This window comes from Ochotona princeps, chromosome 1 (genome assembly GCF_030435755.1).
Source record: "Ochotona princeps isolate mOchPri1 chromosome 1, mOchPri1.hap1, whole genome shotgun sequence".
Taxonomy (NCBI): Eukaryota; Metazoa; Chordata; class Mammalia; order Lagomorpha; family Ochotonidae; genus Ochotona; species Ochotona princeps.
Genome location: NC_080832.1, coordinates 43,713,375 through 43,736,879, shown reverse-complemented (window position 1 = coordinate 43,736,879; position 23,505 = coordinate 43,713,375). Strand labels below are relative to the sequence as shown.

At 39.1% G+C, this 23,505-nt stretch overlaps 1 protein-coding gene across 1 annotated transcript in view; it reads right to left on the bottom strand.

Moving 5' to 3' along the window:
• Positions 1-3,065: 3,065 nt before the first annotated feature.
• MAN1A1 (mannosidase alpha class 1A member 1) overlaps positions 3,066-23,505 on the bottom strand; it is a 181,397-nt gene continuing 160,957 nt past the window's right edge. The window contains exons 10-13 of the mRNA XM_004597577.3: positions 18,767-18,986; positions 17,537-17,709; positions 4,403-4,518; positions 3,066-4,031 (exon numbers count right to left, since the gene is read on the bottom strand). Coding sequence (XP_004597634.2) covers positions 3,905-4,031; positions 4,403-4,518; positions 17,537-17,709; positions 18,767-18,986 — 636 coding nt within the window. The 3' untranslated portion in view covers positions 3,066-3,904. The remainder of the gene's footprint in view (positions 4,032-4,402; positions 4,519-17,536; positions 17,710-18,766; positions 18,987-23,505) is intronic.

The window sequence follows — 23,505 nt, the reverse complement described above, 5'->3', positions numbered from 1 at the left end:
ACAGGACCATACATTATTTCTTAGTGATATGATAAGTTTAAAAATGTATTGATTGACAGTTGACTCCAGTCATACAAACTTATGCATACTAAAAAAAAAATTGCTGATTAACATACATTTGCAGATAGTTGCAACAAAGTCTCCGAATATCAAGTAGGGTCTCACTTATTTGTGAACTGGCTCATCAGACTCTGATTTTATGCTGCCAAGTGTCTGGTGGTCCTTTTGGCACTGGAATCACGGATGGGGGCTTGGGTAGGCCAAATGAAGTTAAGCTTCTGTTCTCACTGAGTTTAAACACTAATGGGTTGGACAGACAATAGACAACTGAGGAAATGAATCTGCAATGTTAATATTTCCCTGTCTACGTTCCAGGTGTGGTATGTAATTCCTATTAGGATCTAATATTTCCACCTCTAACTGTACGCAATCACCTCCAGATACGGCTGAAGCTTATTTGAACAGAGAAAAACACGACACATGAGGAGCTATATTAAAAGACTTTATTCACAATAGAGAAATTTTACAAATATAATTTTTAAAAATTATGTGTCAATCTATTGTTTCCATAACATTAGAGATTTATATAAAGTTGGAAATGACAGAATGGGTTTATGTACAAATAAGAAACAATCAATGTAAAAATGGATAATATACATGAAAAAGTCATGACAGTCTTACATTGGCATACAACTTATATATGTAATATTAATTGCACAGGGTATATAAACAGCATATTGTATAAACAAAATGAAGTGCTAATTTAATTGTTCATCCTTCAAGATGTGACTATATGTGTAAATTCAACTGCACAGTTTTGTTGAACATGAATCAAAGATAATGTTTACTTAAAGACTTCAGCTGTCTAAAATAATTAACACAAAAACATAACTTTAATTAAATTGTATCTCCTAATACTATTCTTTTTTCTTGCTTACAATTTTGGTGTTTTGGGACTTGGGCTAAAATAATCTGAGCTCTAAAATAAGAAATTCTATTCTTGCCTTTGGCAGAGGGGGCAAGCAGTATGATTTCTTGTCTACTTACATTAGGATACAAACAGGACATTGTATTGCAGTTTGTACATACATTCGGCTTTAAACCCTATCTGCTGTAAAAGTACTTATCAGTCAATGTGCTCTTTCAAATTAAAGTGGAAAGCAAAGAAAATTAACTAATTTCAATGATTAATTCAAGGATATTAATATGAAAATTACAGTGTAAACACATGTGGCACAATATTGCTAATAACTTTTGTAGGCTGCCTTTAAGTTCTGGAAAAAAGGGAACTATCGTTTATTTCATTAAGAGAGCTGAACCTCTGAGTGTGAAAAGCTATGTGGTTACAGAGAACATGTATATGGCTCTGATGATGTTTCGGCTAGTTTTACTAATTTATTCTTCGACATACCAATGTACAATGCTGGTGTTGGTGTGGAAGCAGAGAAAAGGAGGTCATATCTTGTGATCCTGTCACAGGTAATGTTTTGAAACATTTTTAAAGGCTGAAACATTAAAACTATTTAAGTTTACTGGCAGCCAAGAAACAGTGTCTTTTTTATTATTAGTTTGCACTGTATTAAACTGCTGATAAGGGTGGTTTTTAAACTACAAATGCAGCAATTTCATGTTTCAGCCTAATCCACAAGGTTTCACTGATCTGTTTGATCACTGTAGGTTGCGAATTTAAGTCAAGTCATGCCTCAAAATGTGCATCATCATATCAGCCTTTTAAAATGGGAAACAGGTATCATATGAATCAATATGATAAGAGAACATGAAGTGCCATCAATCTGTTCTTGGGAAAACCACTCAGAGTTCACACCTTAATGTTTGGAAGATCCATGTCATTACCTTCAGCAGTTGCAGATCAAATTGTGGGGAACTGACAGTGTCCATTGCTATAAGCTGCTTCTAACCACAGGTAAATTCTTATTCGGCCCAAAAGATTATTAGATTTTTCTTAATTGTCATGAATAAACAAATCTGCAAAAGTTCTTTCAGAGTCAAATATCATTTTCATAAACTGAAATGAAACAAATCAGTATGTTTAAGAAAGAGAACTTTTCAAACTTGAATCCAATGGAATGCTTTACACACACACACACACGATGATTCATAAACAAATGAACTAAGGCCATATAAAATTCTGTCTCTTGAGACCCAATTTCCTTATATATCTCCAGGTAAAAGCAAAAGACAAAGTCCCCGCAATGACCATCGGGATCGCTTCGAAAACCCCTCACAGCAAACAATCCTACAAACTAAAAAAAAAAAAAAAAAAAAAAAAAAAAAACCTAAAATAAATAAACAACAGAAAGTAGAACTTGAAATCTGACAGGAAAGAGCTGGCATGGATTGGCTCATGCCTCGCTGGGTGGGTCACAAAGATTAGTTACTCCTCACCATGGTGTTGAGGATTTTCCTGCACACCCCCCCCCCCAAAAAAAATGTTCTGCACCTAAAATGTTGACATATATCTTGTTAGAGTTACAAGCCAGTCTGGATTATCCTAAAATCTGCCAAGATCAGCAAAATTTTACTTCAACACAACAACTGGCTAAATACTAAGATGAAATGGACACGAAACAGCTGAATGGTGCCTTATGGCCATTTTAAGGTATAGAGCAGCCGGTCCTCTATATGAACTAAAATTGAAATGTCAATGAGCTAATCATAGGTTCTGGCTAGGACTTGTTTTCCTTTTTTTTTTTTTTTTTTTCTTTTTAATACACTGGTTACTCAAAACCATGTCAATTCCATAACATTGCAAATTGCTGTTGATGTTATATTGGGACTCTTAATTGACTGTGATGATATTCTGCCAGCTCAAACTTCAGACCAGAAAAGGTCTCCCCAAGAAACTGTTCAACCCATCTGGACAATAAGTAGCTGGACTCTATGCTTGGTATATGTTTGCAATGAAAGAATCTTGATTGAATTTGAACTGTAATACTGCATCAAGGTGGAGGAATCCACCGGGGGGAGGGGGGGGGAGGGGGAGGGATTCCCAGAGCCTATGAAACTGTCACATAATGCAAAATAATTAACAATAATAAAAAAAAAAAAGACAAAGTCCCACTGAAAACGGCATCAGTTCCATTTAGAAACTACACTTAGTGACAGCAGAGCTCTGCAAAGCTTATTCACCTTGCTCTGTAGTGGGGGTTGGAAGAAATTAGGAAGTCCATGATCCAGAAGTGACACATAGCATTCAAAATAAGTAGAGAACAGAGTCACAAACTAGGGAACACTAACACAAGGAACCAACAAAAATATCCTGCAGTTCTAATGAAATGAGGTCAACATGAGATGAGCTTTGGGGATGACATTCTAATTTGAATTACAATGTGAGTGACATATTTTAGAGGATATTCTATCAAATAATGATAGACCTGCTTAAGGAGGCTGTCACAGTTATAAGATCTGTCTCTGGTGGATAGACAAACCAGGTTCACAAGAAATTGAAAAGGAAAAAGCTTTTTAATACTTAATTTATTATTATGGCTTTTTGCAACATGGCAAAACATTACAGCTTAAAGCAGACATCATCTCCTCATAGAGGAGGAAAAATTTTTGCAGTCAAATCAAATTATAATTAAGAGGTCATTGGTATACCATTACATACAGCTGAAGAAAAACCATATTATTCCTTCCTAAATTCCAGAGATAATAGATTACTTATAATAAAAACCTGTGGATCCACTGACTGAATAACAGAGGACACAATCAAGAATTCAGGTCCATTTATGCTATGGTAACAAACGTAAAAGACTGCAAAAACAGTTTTACAACTTAGAGTAACACAGACATTAATAAGAGTTCATGTGTCTGATTATCAGAAAAGGAATTATTAAGGTATGCAGTGAAGGGACTGGAGCAGAGTCTAATATAAAATCTCTTTTTATTTCTCTTTAACCTCAACTTCCTTTTGATCTGTAGGGAGGATAGGGAGAAGATGTGCCTCCGTATTGAAGATCCAATGTTCCAGCGGAAGAAGATCATCATCAGAAAATATTAAGTACAAATATCTGGTGAGAAAAACAAGAGTATATGAGACCCAGCAGAATACAGTAGGTAGAGAAATCAAAAAGACAGTAAAACTACATCACTCTCCGAGTCAACTTGTGGAGGCGGTGTTATGATATCCCCCCAGGTCACATACTCATGTGGAATATGGAAACTAATGTGTGCTTTGGTATTATGGGTGAGAGATACTAAGCCATCCCAACTGATCAAATTCATCAAGGTTTAAAAACACACCTGCAATTACTGTGCATGCAGCAGGGCATGGCGAGTCAGTCGTATTGATATGATATGAATGTATTCACAATAATGATATCTACAAAGAAGATTTGCTCAGGTACCATAGTCACATACTTTTAGAACCATTTCCACTTACTTTAATGTCTCTGCTAGGAAAAAACTCTGTTGCACATTATCGTATTTCTCATGAGTGAAGTAAACATCCCTGAGGCCTGAGTAGCCTCCATTCACTCTGCAGTGACTTTCCAGGGCCTAGAGAACAGAGAAGGAGACAAAATGGCCACATTTCAGTAAGCTAACTGTCACTAGTTCTTGTTATTATCCGATTCAAATTAAAAAAAAAAAAGATCCAAACACCAATGAGGCCTGATTAGGCTCCATTCACTCTGCAGGGAAGGGTTACATTCCAGTAAACTGATTATCACGAATGTTTACTGTCAGATTCAGATCAAATACTGCAATTAAATGAAAAATTTAAACACCATAAAACATGAGTGTAAAATAATACATAAAGTCAGAGGATATATGGACAACAGGCTTTATTTAATTGGAAAGGTTTATATAAAACTATAATTTGTTTTAGAGTAATATTCACTGATAGCCTATTTCGGTTTAGAGTTAAGATTTGGCCAACTATGCAACATATTTACTTTTGGCAAACCGATAATTCATTTTGTTTATTTGAATGAAAGAGACACAGAGAATTCCTACTGGCTGGTTTTATTCCTCAAATGCCTTCAACAGGCTGGACTGGCCAGACCGAAGCCAAGGGCTAGGAATTCCATCTGGGTCTCCCATGTGGGGGCCAAGAGTCAATGTCGCTGGGTCGTCATCTGCTGCCTCCAAGGGTGTGCATGAAGCATGAAGCTGGAGCAGGAGCAGAATATCTGGGATCCTAGCCACACACTCCGTGCGATGAGAGTAACTCAAACTGTGATCTAACCACTGCTTCAGATGCCTGCTCCTTCTGTTTGTTTTTGCTGATGTTTTGGAGCCCCACCGATGCTTATTTGTTTCCATATTGTCTGGACCGCTACTGCCCTAAATGGCAGAGGTCAGAGTTGAGCAGCTGCAGACCGGAGGGCCCCAAGCCTATACTGTCTGCTTCTCAGAGGCAAAGTGTGTTGATTCCTGGATCTAGAGACAGTTAATATTAACTGCGAGTATGAACTACTGTTTGAGGAACTGTACTGGACTCTAAATGGCTACTATTATAATAAGAACATCTTATTTCTTAAATTGATTATGGGGGTACTAATACGTGATACTTGTGATAGTGTTAAAAGCAGAAAATGGAAGGCAGTTAGAGAAATGTGACTATTATTTATTCCTGAAATGCATTCTTCCTTTAATATGGAGGAAGCTGAGAAGAATCACTGGCAACTTAAGACATGATCCTACATTTCCATACTTGTCTGAACATCACTGATAAGAAAAAAAAACAGCATCGGGCAGTGGGAGTATCAAAGTATAACTAACAACGAATTCCAACCAGCCTTCCGACTTCACGGGTGCCAGTAAAAGGCTGCTATTTGCCCTCCCTCTTTACCTCCGTTCCTTCCTTTCTTTCCACCTGGTATTAAAAGTTTCTTCAGGCTTTTTTGTTCACATGTCTTTTTTTTTTTTTGAAGATTTTATTCATTTTTATTGGAAAGTCCAATACACAGAGAGAAGGGGAGACAGAGAGGAAAATCTTCCGTCTGCTGGTTCACTCCTTACGTGGCTGCAACAGCCAGAGCTGTGCTGATCTGAAGCCAGGAGCCAGGAGCCTCCCACGCAGGTGTAGGGATCCAAGGCTTTGGACCGTCCTCAATTGCTTTCCCAGGGGACAAGCAGGGAGTTGGATGGGAGTGGGGTCACCAGGACATGAACTGGCACCCAGATGGGACCCCAGCACATGCAAGGCAGGACTCCAGCCACTAGGCTACTGCCCCAGGCCCTATTGTTGAAATGTATACATTATATTCTGATACATAAACATATATTGTAAAATTATTCCCACAATGAAGCTGACCAACAAATGCATCACCTTACATTTCATAAGTTACATTTGTGGGAGAACAACTAAGATCTACTCACTAGTCACCAGCCTGTATGTTAGGTTTCTAATACTTGCTCTTCTAAGGTAGGACTGAAGTCATAATTTGTAGTTTTTGATCAGTATCTCTCCTTTTTCACCCAACCTTCAATTTCTGATAACTACCATTGCACCGTCTACTCTATGAGTTTCATATTAAACTATTTTAGATTCCACATAATACATGATTTTTTTCCCTACGTTAAGCTTGCTTCATTTAACATAATGTCCTCCAAATGAACCCATGTTGTCACAAATGGCAGGCATTCTTTCTTAGGGCTGGATAATATTCCTGTGTGTATACATTTACATATGTTAGGTGATATCTCTATACACACACACGCAACTAAATGCAAAACACACACTTTTAAAAATCCATTCATCTACTGATGAACACATAAGTTTTTCCCTTTGTTAGCTGTGCTGTGAGTTCTTTCAAGAACATGTGAATGAGTGATACCTTTGAGATTCGGATTTCATTTCCTTTGGTTGTACTGGCTAAAGATCATGTCTCTTCTCTAAATGTTTCAGAGTCTGGAGTCTTCTGACTTCAGATTTTTGAATTAGACCTATTCAACCACTAAAATCTATACAATTTATATTCCAAAAATTGAAAAGCTCTGAAATTTGAAATACTTCTGGTATCCAGCATTACGGGTGCACCTTTGGTAGACCTGTGTCTAATTTTGTGGAGAATGTCCATAGTTTTCCATAATGGTTGTGTTAACTTGTATGACCAGCAACAATGTTCAAAGGTTTCCTTTCTTCTACCCCCTTTCAACAATGGTTGTCTTGGACTCTTGGTAACTGCACTCTAACTAGAATGTGGTTCTGATCTGCACGTCTCTGATGGCTTGTGATGTGCAGCACCTTTTCATATGCCTGTTGGCTGTTTGCATATCCTCTTTGGAATTTGTTTATCCCGTCCTTTTCCCCTTAAAATTGTTTTGCTATTGATTGTATGAATTTTGTGTACAATTTAGATGTTAATATTTTACAGATGGCTTCTAAAATTTCTGTCCACAGGCTGGCTTTTCATCAAGTTGACTGTCTCCTTCGCCGTACACGGGAATTTTTTAGATTGATAGTACCATGCATTTATTTTTGCTTTTGTTACCTGTGTTTTTAGAGTTAAATCCAAAAATCATTGTCAAGGAGCTTTGTGCCCTGTTTTCTTCTGTTTCATGGGTTTAGATCTTATGCATCAGTCTTTAAATCCATTTTTAGTTGATTTTTGCAAGTTGTTACTCTTTTGAAATTATGTTGGTTGCTATGCTTATTACCAGGCATTTTCTCCTTCAGGCAAGTTGCTTTTTTGCTTACCACATCCTATTAATGCTACTAATTAAACAGTCAAGTGAAAATTGCCATCTGAAATCTGGTTTTAATTCATCAACTGTGCACAAAAATAATTAATTTTAAAGACTGAACTCCTAAAGTTTCTAATGAGATAAAGAAAATATAAACAGAACAAATGTTTTCATGTCACTTTTCATTTCTTTTTCAGTTTTGCGAGTCATAATCCTATCTTTTTCCTGCCTATATAGCCACATCATTCTTTTTTCTGGAAAGCACAGATTTTGCTGGAAAGTGGAATTGACAGACTGCAGAACCTAGAAAAGACAAGAAGGAGGGAGTCAGTTCTGGCCATGGCTTCTCAGGGATGGAGACTGCAGAGAGCTCAGCCTCCATCTGCAGATGCTGATAATGAGGCCATTGATTTTCACACCAGGGCTGCAAGTCAGAAGGGAGAGAGCTTGGGGCCATGAGGAGAAGCATTTAATTACTAGGTTAAACAAAATCTGACCAGCAGGTTCCATGAGAAAAGAAAATGCCCTATGATTTGGTACTTTTTAAAAGCTCCCATGAAAAGGAAACAGTCCACTTAAAAAAAGATGCTGTGATTGTATTCTAAGTTTCAGATAAGGGAAATGCAGGACAAGTTTGAAGAAACTTTCAGGTCTTTACTTTCTTTTTGATAAAAGGTTAGATAAGAAGTCAGGTAACAGGCACACAGAAGGTCAAAAATTATTCATGAAAGGTGGAAAAATTGAGAAGGAATGGAGAACCTTGTTATGAAACTCCATTTTGAGATAATCTCTTAACGTGATTTTTAACCCCAAACAACCTTGGTCCTGGTTGTTCCTTTTAGGTTCCTTTGAGCTGCCCACAGCTCCTTCATTGCTTACAGGAACACAGTAGTTTTGAAGGCCCACTGGGGGTATCTTTGCAGACAATCTCACTCATTCTTTTTCTCCCAGTTCTTATGGGGTAAGCTATAGCAGTCAAGAACAAAAAGCCTGAGAATAGAGGCTAGATCCAGGATTCCTGACTATGGCCTCTGGGATTCTTCGATCCAGGGAGTACATTTCTCAACATGGAGCTGTAGTAAGAATAAAACAAGAGGAGAGAATGAAAGGCACAATGATAATGAGCTTTTAGAGGTTTATTTTTTGTTAACTATCTTGACAGAAAATAACACCTATTCATCTATCAATCAATCAACCATTTATCAATCCATTCTCTCTCAGTAGAAAGAGATCTTCCATCCATTGATTCATTCCAAACATGCCTGCTCAGCATGCTGGGCTGGGCTGAGACCAATGCTGTGACAGGAAATCAATGCAGGTCTCCCAGGTCGGTGGGGGCAGAGCTTGAGCCACCAGGAGGATCTGCATGGGCAGGAGGCTGGCCTCAGGAGCCAGAGTTAAGAACTGAGTCCACATGCTCTGAGATGGGTTCAGGTAGCTCAAATGGTTGCCTGCATTTCTCCTTCTACAGATTTAGAGAGGATCATTTACTTCCACTTTTTTTTGTTATGACTTTTGGCAAATTTTAAAAAGCAGAAAGATAGAATGCCAAGAGGAACGCTTCACTTTCAAAAAATTAAATGTGTTCAGGTCAAAGGCCTAACTTTTAAGATTTGAGAAGGTAAAGTCAGGGAGAAGTGGCTTTTTCCTAGGTCTTTGTATCAGGGGCTGATTGCATCAGTATCTCTGCAGCTGGTCATTTGCTCCGTTCAGTATGACATTGCGCCATGTAACTACAATGTGTTCTCTGGACTCAGCCCCTAGGTTTATGGACCACCTTGACTTTCTAGGATGCCTATGTTGTCAGTGACCATGTGCGACTGGGATGTGTTCATAGCAGAGAACAGGACAGGAGACTGGAGTTGTAAGCAAACAATAAAAGGACAAATCGGATCCTAAGGGATTGCATTTGCGGGCACAAGAAAAGAACACAGCAAGCAGATGACAGCATGTGTTAAGCCACAAGTCAGAAAGGCTCAGGCCTGGGGAGTGTTCCCTGATCCTCTAAATTAGATAAATGGCTGACTCATGCTGATTTCCAAGAAGGAATTCAGAGGAATGTTGCAACGGCAGACATCTGCTTGAGTTGGGTCTGGACTCAAGGGCAGAATACAGCACCAGGCTGCAGGGAGACCAGAAAAACAGGTATCAGGCCAGGGGCGGGGAGGCAGAACCAGCAAGGGTAAGAGAAGAGCTGAACTCCTCTCTGTCACTCAAGATGTACATGTGGAAAAGACTGGTTTTTTGGAACTAAATGAAACTGTATGCATGAGCACGTCTCCCCTCCGCCTCCCTTCATCTCCTACCAAAGTCCCCAGGTAAAGCTTTGCCTCTGCTGCGGTAGGACAGTTGGAAAAATGTATAATATAATGTGAATGTGTATGTATAACTAACCGTCTGATAAAGCCAATTTTCCAGCTATCTGATGTTTAATTGGGAGGATAACAAAGTCCTTCATCACATTATTGAGAAAAGGGAAAAACATGATTAACTAAATGGTTAACACGCTGCTGTTAACTCATGGAGGAAATCACTGCCTAGCCTGCAGACTTTTCCATTCCACAATCTGCACCGTTATTAAGAAATGCACCTTTGAGATGGAAAGAATGTTTATCAAGTGTACTGTGAAATAAGGCTGGTGATTGGAGGGCCTTTTTAGGAGATAAGAAGATGGCTAAATACTCCACAAACTGGAAGTGTGGTTGAAACAAACAGGTACAGATCAGAAGGTACAGAAACAAACAGGTGACTCAACAGCAGCTAATGGAACAGTTAACGTCTCTCACCTCATTTCAACCTGAGCCAGGGCTTTATAAGTCAACCATGAGAGCAACAGGGCCACAGGCTGCAGGGCATATATTGAGAAAGCAGGTTTTTAACTCGCACTGCCGAGTCCTGAGAGCTCACAGCAATAAACAGCGGCGGGAGAAGATGGCGGAGGTAAATTATGGACGAAGCAGGAAGAGTTTGCAGAATGGACCCTCTTTGGATAACTGAGAGACCAAGCAGGTACAGACATCTAACCAGAGCCATAACAAGCATGAGAAGGAAGCAGTGATTAAACGTCTCAAATCAACGAGAAGTGCAGGACTTGACGGCTTTGCTATGGAATTCTACAAAACATTCAAAGAGCAAATAATTCCAGAACTTTCTAAACTACTCTAAAATACTGAACAGGATGGGACTATGCTAAACATTTTTGCTTTATTATGAGGCCAGCACCACTGTAAAAGCAAAATCAAACAAAGGTATAATGCAAAAGAAAACTATAGATATATACCTTTAATGAAAACAGATGCAAAGATTGGCAACAGAATACTTGCAAATCATACCCAGAACCACATCAAACAGATCACACGTCACACACAGACATAAATCAAGTGGTATTTATCTTAGTAATGCAAGGGTGGTTCAACATTCTCTAATCAATACATGTCATAAACAACATCAACAGAATGAAGAATAAAAGCCACATGGTCATTTCAATAGATGCAGGCATGGCAGGTGGTAAGACTCAAGAGCCCTTCAAGACAAAAACTCTCCATAAATTAGGTACAGGAGAAACATTACTCAAAATTACAAAGGCTATTTAATACAAACCAATAGTCAATACCGTAATGAATATGTAAAAGTGGAAGACATCTCCCCTCAGACCTGGAGCAAGACAAGGATATACATTTACTCAATCTAGCATTGGGAACTCTAGAAGGAGCTGCTAGGGAGGAGAAAGAAATAAAGGACATCAAACCTGGAGAAAAGAAAGTAAAACTAACCATGCAGTTTGATGACATACATGGAAAAAACTAAATATTCCACAAAAAAGCTATTAGGACTGACAGGTCAATTCGGTAAAGTTACAGTTAACAAAATAAACATAAAGAGCCTTCTTAATATGCTAATTATAAATTCACCAAAACAGGAAAGAAAGAGAAATCCCATTCAGAACAGCTACCAAAAAAATCAACTATTTAGGAAAATATTCAACCAATGTGAAAAACATCTAAACTGGAAATGATTAAACACTGATAGAAAAACATCATTAAAGACACAAAAAAGTGGAAGGATACTCCTTGCTCATGGACTAGATGAAATAATATCATTAAAATATCTTTGCTATCTAAAACAATCTACAGATCAATGCAATGCCTATCAAAATCCCAATAACATTCTTTACAAAATTAGAAAACTCAATCCTAAAATTCATATGGAATCACAAAAGACCCAGGATAGTCAAAGATAGGCTGAGCAGGAAAATCCAAGCTGGAGGCATCACAATACCTGACTTGGACATAGTATAAAGTTAACAGTCATGAAAACGTTATGGTATTGGCATAAAAATCAACCTACAGATTAATGAAAGAGATAGAAAGCACAGAGTTGAATCCATATACATACAGTTAACTGATTTTGACAAACGCGCTCAGATGATACAGTGGAATAAGGATAACTCTTCAACAAATGGTGCTGGCAAAGCTGGGTACACTTACATAAAGGAATGAAACTAGACCCATACATGTCACCATATAGAAAAATCAATTCAAGATGGATCAGAGAAGTAAACTTAAAGCCTGAGACTAAGAAGTTGCTGGAAGAAAAGTGTAGGGGAAGTACTTCAAGATGTTGTGTAGGAGACAACTTTTTTACAAGGCCCCCGAAACCAAACAAATGGGACTATACTAAGCTCAGAAGCTTTTGTAAAGGAAAAAAAAAAAGCCAAACAAAAAGCTATATAGACTGAAGACACATCCAGGAGACTGGGAAAAAAATACTTGCAGGTTTCCTATTCAATGAAGGATTACTATCCACAATATATTACTTAACTTTAAAAAACCTCAATGACAGCAAAATTAACAATCTGGCTAAGAAATGAGCAAATAGGGCCTGGTGCAATGGCCCAGCAGCTAAATTCTCACTTTGCACACCTGGGATTCTATATGGGTGTTGGTTCATGTCCTGGCTGCTCCACTTCCCATCCAGCTCCCTCCTTGTGGCCTGGGAAAACAGTGGGAATGGTCCCAATGCCTTGGTGCGATCCTGCATCCAACATGGGAACGGGAAGAAGCTCTTGGCTCCTGGTTTTGGATCAATTTAGCTTTGCCCATTGCAGCCTCCTGGGGAGTGATCCAGCAGCTGGGGGATCTTTGTCTCTCCTTGTCTTTATAAATTTGCCTTTCCAATAAAAATGAATGTCTTTAAAATAAAAAATAAAAATAATCAATAAATCTTAAAAGTAAAGAGATGGACAAATAATCAACAGACAGTTCACAGAGAAGAAATACAACTGGTCAACACATATTAAAAAAATTACTCAACATTAGGGAAATACAAATCAAAGCCACAATGAGGTAACAGCACACTCCTGTCAGAAAGGCTAAAACACAAAATGCAGAGAGTAAGAGATGTTAGCGAGGCTGCGGAAAACGGTGAACACTTATGTGCTGGTGGGAGTGTAAAGTAGTGTAGCCACTGTGGACACCAGGAATAAAATGGCCAGCAATTAAATCACTGAGTTCATAACCAACAGCATAAACTCACTGTGTCGAGTTTGCAGCAGCATTCTTCACAACAGCCAGAATTTGGAATCAGCCAAGGTGCCCCTCCACAAATGCCTGGATAGTGAAAATGTGGTATGCACACAGGAGTATCACTCCACTTTGAAAAAGAATGAAATTCTACCATTGTCTCAACGTGGATGCAACTGGAGGACATCATGTTGAGTAAAATAAGCTGGATCAAGAAAGACAAATACTGCATGTTCTCCCTTTTATGCGGGAGCTTAAATTACAAAGAAAAAAAATCAAAAGCCAACAACAAAGATAAAAATGTCTGCATGGATCATTTCTGCAAATACAGTTTTGTGAAACTTTGTTTTATAGCTCTGATAAGCCGCTGGTTAAAAATTTTATACTATTATAGTCTTAATGATCTGTGATTACTTCTAAATGTCAATATTGGAGAAAAGGCCAATTTTTCCCCAATTCAATTACTATTGATAGTAGTCTATATTTGCACTAAACATAGGTCTTTTTGCTTTTTATCTGTTAAACTTAATTGGTGAAGCACTAAGCCTTTTTATTGTAACGCAAATTTAAAAAATCCTATGTCTAAAACTAAGAAAAAGAAAACGAACTGTTAGGTCAAAAAGATCCCCGAACCACGGACAGACAGGTTCCACGTGCAACAATGCAAAAGCAAAGAGACTTTACTGCTAGGTTGAGCTCGGGTCCATGTCTCCTTCATCGCAGTGGAGTCCTGACAAGCACCCCGTTGGTCTCTTGCAGACTCTTATTTCCCTGCTAGTCACGTACAGCACGTCTCCAGCAAGCAGTCCTTATCTTGGTCACGTATGACACACACTGGTGCAGGCCACATTCCCATGCAACCCATAACAGTGTAGACCACATGCCATTTGCAGACGTACGCATGTCCCTGATTGGCCCATCTCCAAGGTCATTCCCGCCCCCTGCAACTCCATCACTCTTAGGAAAATGAAACTTTGAAGTGAAGTGAGACTAAGGCCTACTCCCCGACTTTAGGCCCACCACGGCGGCAGTCCTGTTCTTTATGCAGCAAAGCCAAGCAACGATTACAGAAGCCAAATACAGTGGTTATGCCAACAGTTAAGAAACTTCCTTATCGCTACTTAGCACTCTTGTATTCTTACTACGATATGTTTAACTGGTCTCACCTCTAGACACTAGTTTACTATTTATCCCTAATAACCTTTTTTTTTAAAGATTTATTTATTTTTATTATAAAGTCAGATATACAGAGAGGAGGAGAGACAGAGGAAGATCTTTCATCTGATGATTCACTCCCCAAGTGACTGCAACGGCCAGTGCTGTGCCAATCCGAAGCCGGGAACCAGGAACCTCCCCCAGGTCTCCCACGCGGGTGCGGGGTCCCAAACTCTTGGGCCGTCCTCGACTGCTTTTCCCAGGCCACAAGTAGGGAGCTGGATGGGAAGTGGAGCTGCCAGGATTAGAACCGGCGCCCATATGGGATCCCGGCGCGTTCAAGGCGAGGACTTTAGCCACTAGGCTGTGCCGCCGGGCCCATCCCTAATAACCTTTTAACACTACTGTTGTTAAGAGTAAATCCCTGCCATCCAGCCTTGTACTCCCAACTCCACAGAACTAGGAGGCAGCAATGGATGCAAGATGTTTATGGGCAGGGGAAAAGTTCATGGCAGGAAGTGAGGAGGGGCAGAGAGAAACAGGGACTGGAGAAGAGGCACTGAAGCAGGTGAGCAGCAGCGTGGGACATCCGGCCACCTCAGAGCACGCATGCGTAGATCACACAATTTCTCTTTAAAGAAGGAAGAAGTAACAGTCAGCTATCAACTCCAAAACCTCACTGGCTGCAGGCAGCCCTCAGCGCCATTACCTTGCCCCACCACAAGCAGCTGCCTGGGGAGAGACTCCTGTCTTCTGACAAGGTCTGCAGCTGTGGTCTCCCAGGGCCAAGTCACAGGACAGAGTGAGTCAGGGCAGCTGGGAAGCTCTGGGTGCTTGAGCGTGCAGGGGTGAAACACAGGGGGCCGGAGGGTGACAACGGCAAGACACAACTGCTGCCACGCCTTCTACACACGTGACTGCTGCTGCGTTGTCAAAAAAAACAAAAGGAAATGCCACCAGCATGCCTGGCTTGCCACTCTTGCAAGTTCTGGCAGAAGTAGCCGTGGCAAAAGTGGAGGGAGTTGGTTGTGGTGCTGTAGCACACAGAAGTGATGTTACTGACACAAAACCAACTGTCGTAACCCACAAACAACACCGCTGAAGAAGCAAGCCTTCCAAACTGTCCTGCCCACTTGGCAACAGGGACTTATTTCCTGTCTGTGTTTTATTACTTCTACTGCATATGTTTTTCACATTTTAACATCTATAAAATTAGTGCTTTCTGCTTTAACTGGCAGCTTTGTTCTTTATTATTGGTGTATAAAATAGTGATGCTTCTTAAGCATCACAGTGTTTCAGGCTTGATAAAATATAGTATTTTTGGGCCTGGCACCGTGGCCTAGTGGCTAAAGTCCTCGCCTTGAACGCGCCGGGATCCCATATGGGCGCCAGTTCTAATCCTGGCAGCTCCACTTTCCATCCAGCTCCCTGCTTGTGGCCTGGGAAAGCAGTCGAGGACGGCCCAAAGCCTTGGGACTCTGCACCTGTGTGGGAGACCTGGAAGAAGTTTCTGGCTCCTGGCTTTGGATTGGAGTAGCGCCAGCAGTCACTTGGGGAGTGAATCATCAGACGGAAGATCTTCCTCTCTGTCTCTCCTCCTCTCTGTATAACTGACTTTCCAATATAAATTAAAAAAGTCTTTCAAAAAATTATATATAGTATTTCTGATACTTTCATGTTGTCGATATTCTTCAATTCCTTTACTGGTCAACTCCAGACAAAAGTAATTTCCTATCATCAGAGTTTACATGAACTGCAACTTAAAAACATTTTCCCCTCACAGAAAAAAGCTCAGAGCTTTAAAGAAATTGAAATTACTGCTGATTAAACATAATTAGGAAGCTTAGCATGTTTTACTTCGAATGCCATTACTGAAAATGACTGATGATTAGTGTTAATACACTAGATAAAGAAGGAAATAAGCAAATTCACCAATAGCTTCCTAAGATATCTGTTCAATTTTGTATAAAAGCAATATTCATTTACGATTTCCGGAAAGAAGTAATACATAATGCATATTTTTAAAAGACAGCTAACTTTCTAACAAGCAGTGCTTGAGGATGAAGAGTATAATGAAAGCATTTGCTTATTCTTGTTCCATGGATTATGTCCCACTATAATCTCAGAATACTCGCTCTTCAAATTAGACACTGTTGGCTGCAGATCCAGGAGGGCACTGCCTCTAACATCCAGCGCACGAAGGATTCAGTGGATTAGCTTAGGAAGATGATTGACAATAATCACTAGTGAGACCCAAGAAGTGAAAGAGAATTCAGTGTATTGGACAGATGCAATGTTCACAGATACCGAGAAGGAAGGCTGTTACTGAAGGAAATCCTTTTAATTCTATAAGCTCCTTCTACCGTTGGACACAATTAGCTAATTCAAATATATTCTTTTAAAGCCTAAAGACTAACAGAAAAAATACATAAGAATACATAGTGGTTTCCTTCTTTTTTCAAGGTTTATCAATTCATCTAAAAATCAGAGCTATAGAGAAAGAGGGAGGCAGGTAGAGAGGGAGAAGGAGGGGGAAAAGAGAGAGAGAGAGCGAGGGAGAAGGAGAGAGTCTTCTATGTGTTGGCTCAGTCCCTAGATGGCTGCAATAATCAGGGCTGGGCCAGGGTGACACCAGGAGCCAGGAGCCAGAAGCTCCTTCCCAGTCTCCCACACTGGTGGCAAGGGCTCAAACACTTGAGCTATGATCCCTTGCTTTCCCCAGGCTACTTGTAGGGAGCCGGATTGTAAGTGGATCCGCCATATGGAAAATATATGTATGCTGGCACTTCAGGCAGTGGCCTTACTGGCTATTCAACAACACTGGCTCCCTGTGGTGGTTTCAGAGCTGAATATGTTAAAGTTGACCACAATCCTTGAAGAATTAAGTGCTCATTGTTTCTGAAGTGATGGGAATTTAATTTTATAATATGTCTTTCTGGACAGCTATTCTAGTATCTTAGTTCACTACAGCAATACTTACATCATTGCTTCATACAACAGAGGTAAACCAGGAATACAGAATGACCTAACTGAAAATATCCAGTCCTGGAATGTAGAATGATGTAACTGCAAATATGCAGTCCTGAAAGGGAAATCCTCTGGTTAAAGCTTTAAAAATGAGAGACAAGTTGTTAGGCCAGGTAAGCAGGTATAATTTTACTAAGGCATTTACTTATAAGAAAATATGCAAAATATGAGAATGTTACCTCTACAGCTTCCCAGGCCCATTTCCTGTACTTTGGATCATGCGTGAGTCGCCACATATACATGTACGTCTCAACAACCTCTGGTCGTAAGATGTAGTATTTCTCATTTTGTCTTGTAGCAATGGCTTCAACACCACCATCAAATCTGAAGGCTTCTGGTCCAAGTTTCATGACTGCAGGGCATGTAGTGGATAAACAGGGGTTATTGTTGTGGGAGACACTTAAGGCTTGTAACTTAAACTAGAAAGTATTTAGCATTCAAGATACATGATCAAAATGATTATTTTAGGAAATCATTATAAACATGGTATGACAGGCAATATTCAATATATTCTTACCATTCATGGTAATAATACTTTTTATTTTTTTCTCCACTTAACCCATATTTACCCAGCATTACACCAAGTAGACACATGTATTATGGGGCACCTTGTTGTTAGCTGGGAATTCAGTAGCTGAGAATTCTAAGTCAGTGTGTCCCAAAAGCCAGTTACTTAACTCTATGTTTCAAACTTCCATTTAAAAGACGGTATGGGAGTATGGGAAAGATCAATAATCATTTATTGGGCCCGGCGGCGTGGCCTAGCGGCTAAAGTCCTCGCCTTGAAAGCCCCGGGATCCCATATGGGCTCCGGTTCTAATCCCGGCAGCTCCACTTCCCATCTAGCTCCATGCTTGTGGCCTGGGAAAGCAGTCGAGGACGGCCCAATGCTTTGGGACCCCGCACCTGCGTGGGAGACCTGGAAAAGGTTCCTGGTTCCCGGCTTCGGATCGGCGCGCACCAGCCCGTTGCGGCTCACTTGGGGAGTGAAACATCGGACGGAAGATCTTCCTCTCTGTCTCTCTCCTCCTCTCTGTATATCTGACTTTGTAATAAAATAAATAATAAAATCTTTTTAAAAAAATAATCATTTATCAAACTACTTAGTTTATTTTTGTACTAGGATGGAGATCCTTATCCAATGTAATTAGTTACAGCTGGGGACAGTATATTAGGCTAGTTCAACCCTTTGTGAATTAGATTTTTGCTTCTTGATACACTAAGGATATATATTTTTAGGTAGAAAAGCAGTGCCCTATAAAATGAAAATATCAATCCTTATAAGATGTCCATCACGAACAAGTTTCATCAGGCTAATGGCCATTCTCTGGATGGCAAGAATGACAAAGCTTCCTGTTTAATGAAATGAAAGCAGGTGCGAATAGACTGTAAGTGAAGAATATACTCACACGTGCGATTGTAAGATTCATGACATGTACGGGCAATTTCAGCCCCGAGTTCAAGATAGTGCTGAGCCAGCCCTTCAGGGGCTCCATCTGCCCCAAGTGCAAACATGCCTCCAGCAAAGCAGGTCAAGTGGCCCATCTTGTGTTCCAGGAGGCCCCCTTTCCACTCTGCAATGTAAGTTAGGCCCCCACTAGATTTGCGGATCAAGTGAGTCTCAATGGCCTAAAAAGAACACATTTTTTAAAAACTTTATGGAATCTTCAGTTTTACTGAAAACATCACCAATATTAAAATGAAAGAATGAAACATGATTTACAACTTTAACTGGGTGGTACAAACCCAAGTCAACCCGAAGTTTTCTGTAACCGACTTTGTAGCCTTTCTTTCATCCATGCCTTATAAGTTTGCTCAGTTAGAACTGACATTGTAAGGCTACTCCAGTTGGATTTGCCTGGCTGGATGCCATAACACACATAGTCCTCTTAACCAGAAAGTCATCTCCTTCTCAAAGAAAGACCAAGGATACAGTGCTGACAGCTGGTTTACTGCATTTTCATTTATACGAATGGAGAGCCAAGACAAGACCCACACCCAATTACAGATGAAGAACACAGCCATCGGTGTATAAACTCCAGGCTGGTGGCATATTCTTACTTTTACTCATTTAGACTTGCAAGAGCCAAACAGAGTTGCAGTGAGGCTGTTCTGGGGTCAGATTACCTTTCCCGTCTGAATTCTGTGGATAATCTTCTGCCTGTATCTGTAAAGTGGTTAGAACTGTAACTGACATTTGATGAAGACTATTTACCATCCTCATTTACATTTCCAGTGTGGGAAAACATGCTATTAAAAGCATACTAGTATGTACTGACTACACTTTTTTTCAAGAACAAAGATCTTTAAATTTGCTGAAGAAATAACAATGTTTGTAAAAATAATTATAAAACCTCTTGTTTCTGCTGTGGGACTGTTGATAGTTTTAAACTAGATAAAGTAAGTCTTATGCTTTATTTTCTTAGAGACTGTTTAATTATTCCTTTGAAAGACAGAGTAACACAAAGAGAAGGTAAGAAAAAGATAGGGCCTAGCGCAATGACTTGATTGGTTATTCCTCCACCTTGCAAGCACTGGGATACCATATGGACATTTGTTCATGTCCCAGCTGCTTGGCTTCCCATCCTAGCTCGTGCTTATGGCTTAGGAAGGCAGTGGAGGATGGCCCAAAGCCTTAAGACCCTGCACCCATGTGGGAGAAATAGAAGAAGCTCTTGGCTCTGGACTGGCTCAGCTCTGGCCATTGCAATTATTTGGGGAGTGAACCAAGATCTTTTTCTGTCTTCTTCTCTCTGTAAATCTTCCTTTGCAATATAAATAAATTAATCTTAAAAAATAAACGAGAAAGATCTTCCATCTTCTGGTTTATTCTACAGATACTGACAATAGCTAGGGCTGCACCAGGAGACCAAATCAGGAGCAGGAACTCTACATGATATGGGTCACAAGCATCCAAGTATTTGAGCCATCACCTGCTGCCTTCTAGAATGCACACTGGTAGGAAGCAGGCATCGTAAATGGAGTTGTACCACAGGCACAAACACAGCCGGGCACTCTATAAACAATGTCGGAATCCCAGGTGATGCCTTAACTGCTCACCAAGTGTCCACACAGCCTCTCGTTTTACAGAGCAAACATGAAATGTTTCAAGTTACTAATTTCTCATTAGTGTAACTGCAGATACTTTCTGTTTTCACCCTCATTTACTTCACTAGGGGCACATGGCTATTATTTGGTCTATATGTGTATGCTAGTATCAAATGAGGAACTTGGGCATGGGAATACATTAGACAATTATATAAATATGAAAAAAATGGTGATAAGGAAAATGAATGGAAACAGATAGGTAGATAATACCTTTCTAGTTTTCTTTGGAAGTAAACAAAAGCAAGACGGTAAGAAATGAACATACTACTGTGTTCATTAACTGTTGTTGAGGTAATCTTATCGATGACTTAGTTATTACATTAGTATTTCATCCTTACATAACACAACTGAACATCTTAGCTATTAACACCTCTCATAACACAAATTACAGTAAATTTCTTCAAGCAGATACTTATTCATCATCCAGGAAATTATTTCTTCTACATGGCAAGAGTAATAACTTTTTAGCATGAATCAGAGAAACATTATAACCCTGTTAGGAATCTTGACTAAACACTAGGTTATTTTTAATGTGATTCTGCCCCACTTACTACTTCTCCAACTGCAATGAAGATTCAATGCTTCCACAGCATTCTGTGTTTGGATGGCAATGGAAATCTGATTTCGTATGATAATAGAAAAACATAAACAGATACAAAGAAGAAAAATAGTTCCTTTATTGCTCTAAAATATATTTTGTGTGTGTGTGTCAAGGCTACAGAGACTTCATCAGGAAGACAGAATACTGTATATTTTGTCATTTCACCCTTATATTTGCCAAGAAAGTTACTCTGATGGAAAAACTGTAGAATCTTGAGTGCCTGATACATTTCCTGCCCAGGTATCCTTCACCATTGTGGATACTTAGTGTGGTCTCTACACAGGGCCATAACAGCCAGCTAAAAATTCAAAGTATTTTGTGGTTAAAATAATCAAAGAAAATACACCTATCTGTACGTAAATGCTTTCCCAGAACCATACAACCTCATGTTCAGTAACTCAACCATTCAGAACACTGACGTAGGGGGCCTGGGTGGGGATCTCCCAAACACAACCGAAAGCATTGCTCCAGGAGACACTGCTGTTTCTCACAATCAGGAGTTCAGTTGTTTCAGCTTTGTTCCGCAATGGATGGAAAATATTTCTTATTAGAGAAATAGGAAACATTTGCATTTTCTTCATTCTTAATGGATGTTCTTGTCTAAATGCATTCACTAAAACTTGCATGGGTATAGTCTAAAGCTAGAGGAAATATTACAAAGAATACCTTAAAGTTGTCCTTTTTGGAACACAAAGATTTTCAGAGGGCCACTGTGAGATGAGAAGGGTTAAAATGTCTGCCAGGATGGTAACTAGAAGATGACTTACCAGGTCATCATACATAGGGAACTCTGTAGGCTAAACTGACACTTCGTAGGGATGAGTAAAATAAATCTACAAGAAGCCACACGGACCAAATCATAGTTTATTTTAGATGTTCATCCTGTGATTTAACAAAGGCTGTGCCAAATGAAGGTAAATGTTCTAACCAGGGCATTTTGTTTCCTGTATGTGAAGTCCTCTGCCTAGTGAAGTTCTCATCTTGGAGGAGAAATAAAGTAACACTCAATGGAGTTAACTCAAGCAAAGCAAACTACATTTACATTTAAATCAATAAATCAGCATGTGTCAAAAACAGCCAGACCTCTTATTTCAGAGACCAATTTTAGAATAATGGCTACATCATGTAAAAATAGATTATAAATTTCCATATGAATAATTATTGGTTATAAAAATTCTAAGCAGTCAAGAAAGCAGCTAATAGTTTGAGGATTTAGTCATATTTTTACATTAATTGAGAATCCTTGATCATAATGTCAAAAGAACGTATGTAAAGTTAACATGTAAAGTACTTATCAATCACAAAGGAATTTGACCCTAGTCTAAAATTTATTCCTTAAAAATTGGGTACAAAGGCAGGTATTTTACATAAAATAGTCTTCTTGAGTTCATTTAATTTCTAACCTCACTTCGTTTTGTGATTGATGCTTAAATGGAGGTGTTCTTAGTTTATTTTTACCTTTTATGGGCTTTGCTAAGTAGTTTCTCAGCTTCCTAACTATGGACAGGAAATAAACATATAAACATAGTGAGACAATCCCTAATTACATATAAATCCACAATGCTGAAATAAAGAGGGATAGGCGTTCACAAAAATTTTTGTGTGAATTGTGACCACACACCTAAACTTCTCTGTTACTGAGCAACCTTATCTGTAAAATTGGGTGAATGGCAGCTAAAGCATTGTGAGGGAAAACAGAAAAAAAAAATTACTTCATTATTCCTCTGAAAGTTTCCACCTAACATAGTCCTGAACATTCAGTAGGCAATTTCTTTTCATTCCTCATATATGATAAAGAATTTCTGTACACTACTAGTGACCTTCCCTTAAGTCCTGGTTTGTTCAAATGTTCAAATGTGGATTTCCTTAAAGACACATCCATGTAACTCCAGAGACAAATGCAGGCAGCCCTTGGACCTGTCTGCATTATAAAAACCAATTTCAGAATATAAATTTAGCATTCACTGTCCTCCATAATTTTAGTTATAGTTGTAATAAAATTCATAATCATGAAAGAAGAATATCTCTTTTACAGTTAAATGATTCTTTTTTAAAATACTTTTGTATTGACGAGCGTTGTACCTATTTATGGGTTGCAGTGTGACACGTCAAGGTGACTTGGAGTCCCTTTCTTTAATTTTCTCATGATATCTTTTACTCAAACTCTTTATACCCTAATCTTTTCCAGTCTACAGTAATTACTATTCTGCTTTGGGTTCAGATTATATTTTAAGTTTCCACTTATGCGGAAAAATATGAGGGGTTTATCCTTCTGTGTCTGGCTTACTAGTTTATTTCACTCCAGGTCCATCCATTAGCTGTAAATGACAAAATTGCATTCTTTTTTTCATAGCCAAAAAATACACAATTTCTTTATCCATCCATTCACAAGATACAGATTCAATAAAGAATTATTACTCAAAATACCAAAAATGCAAC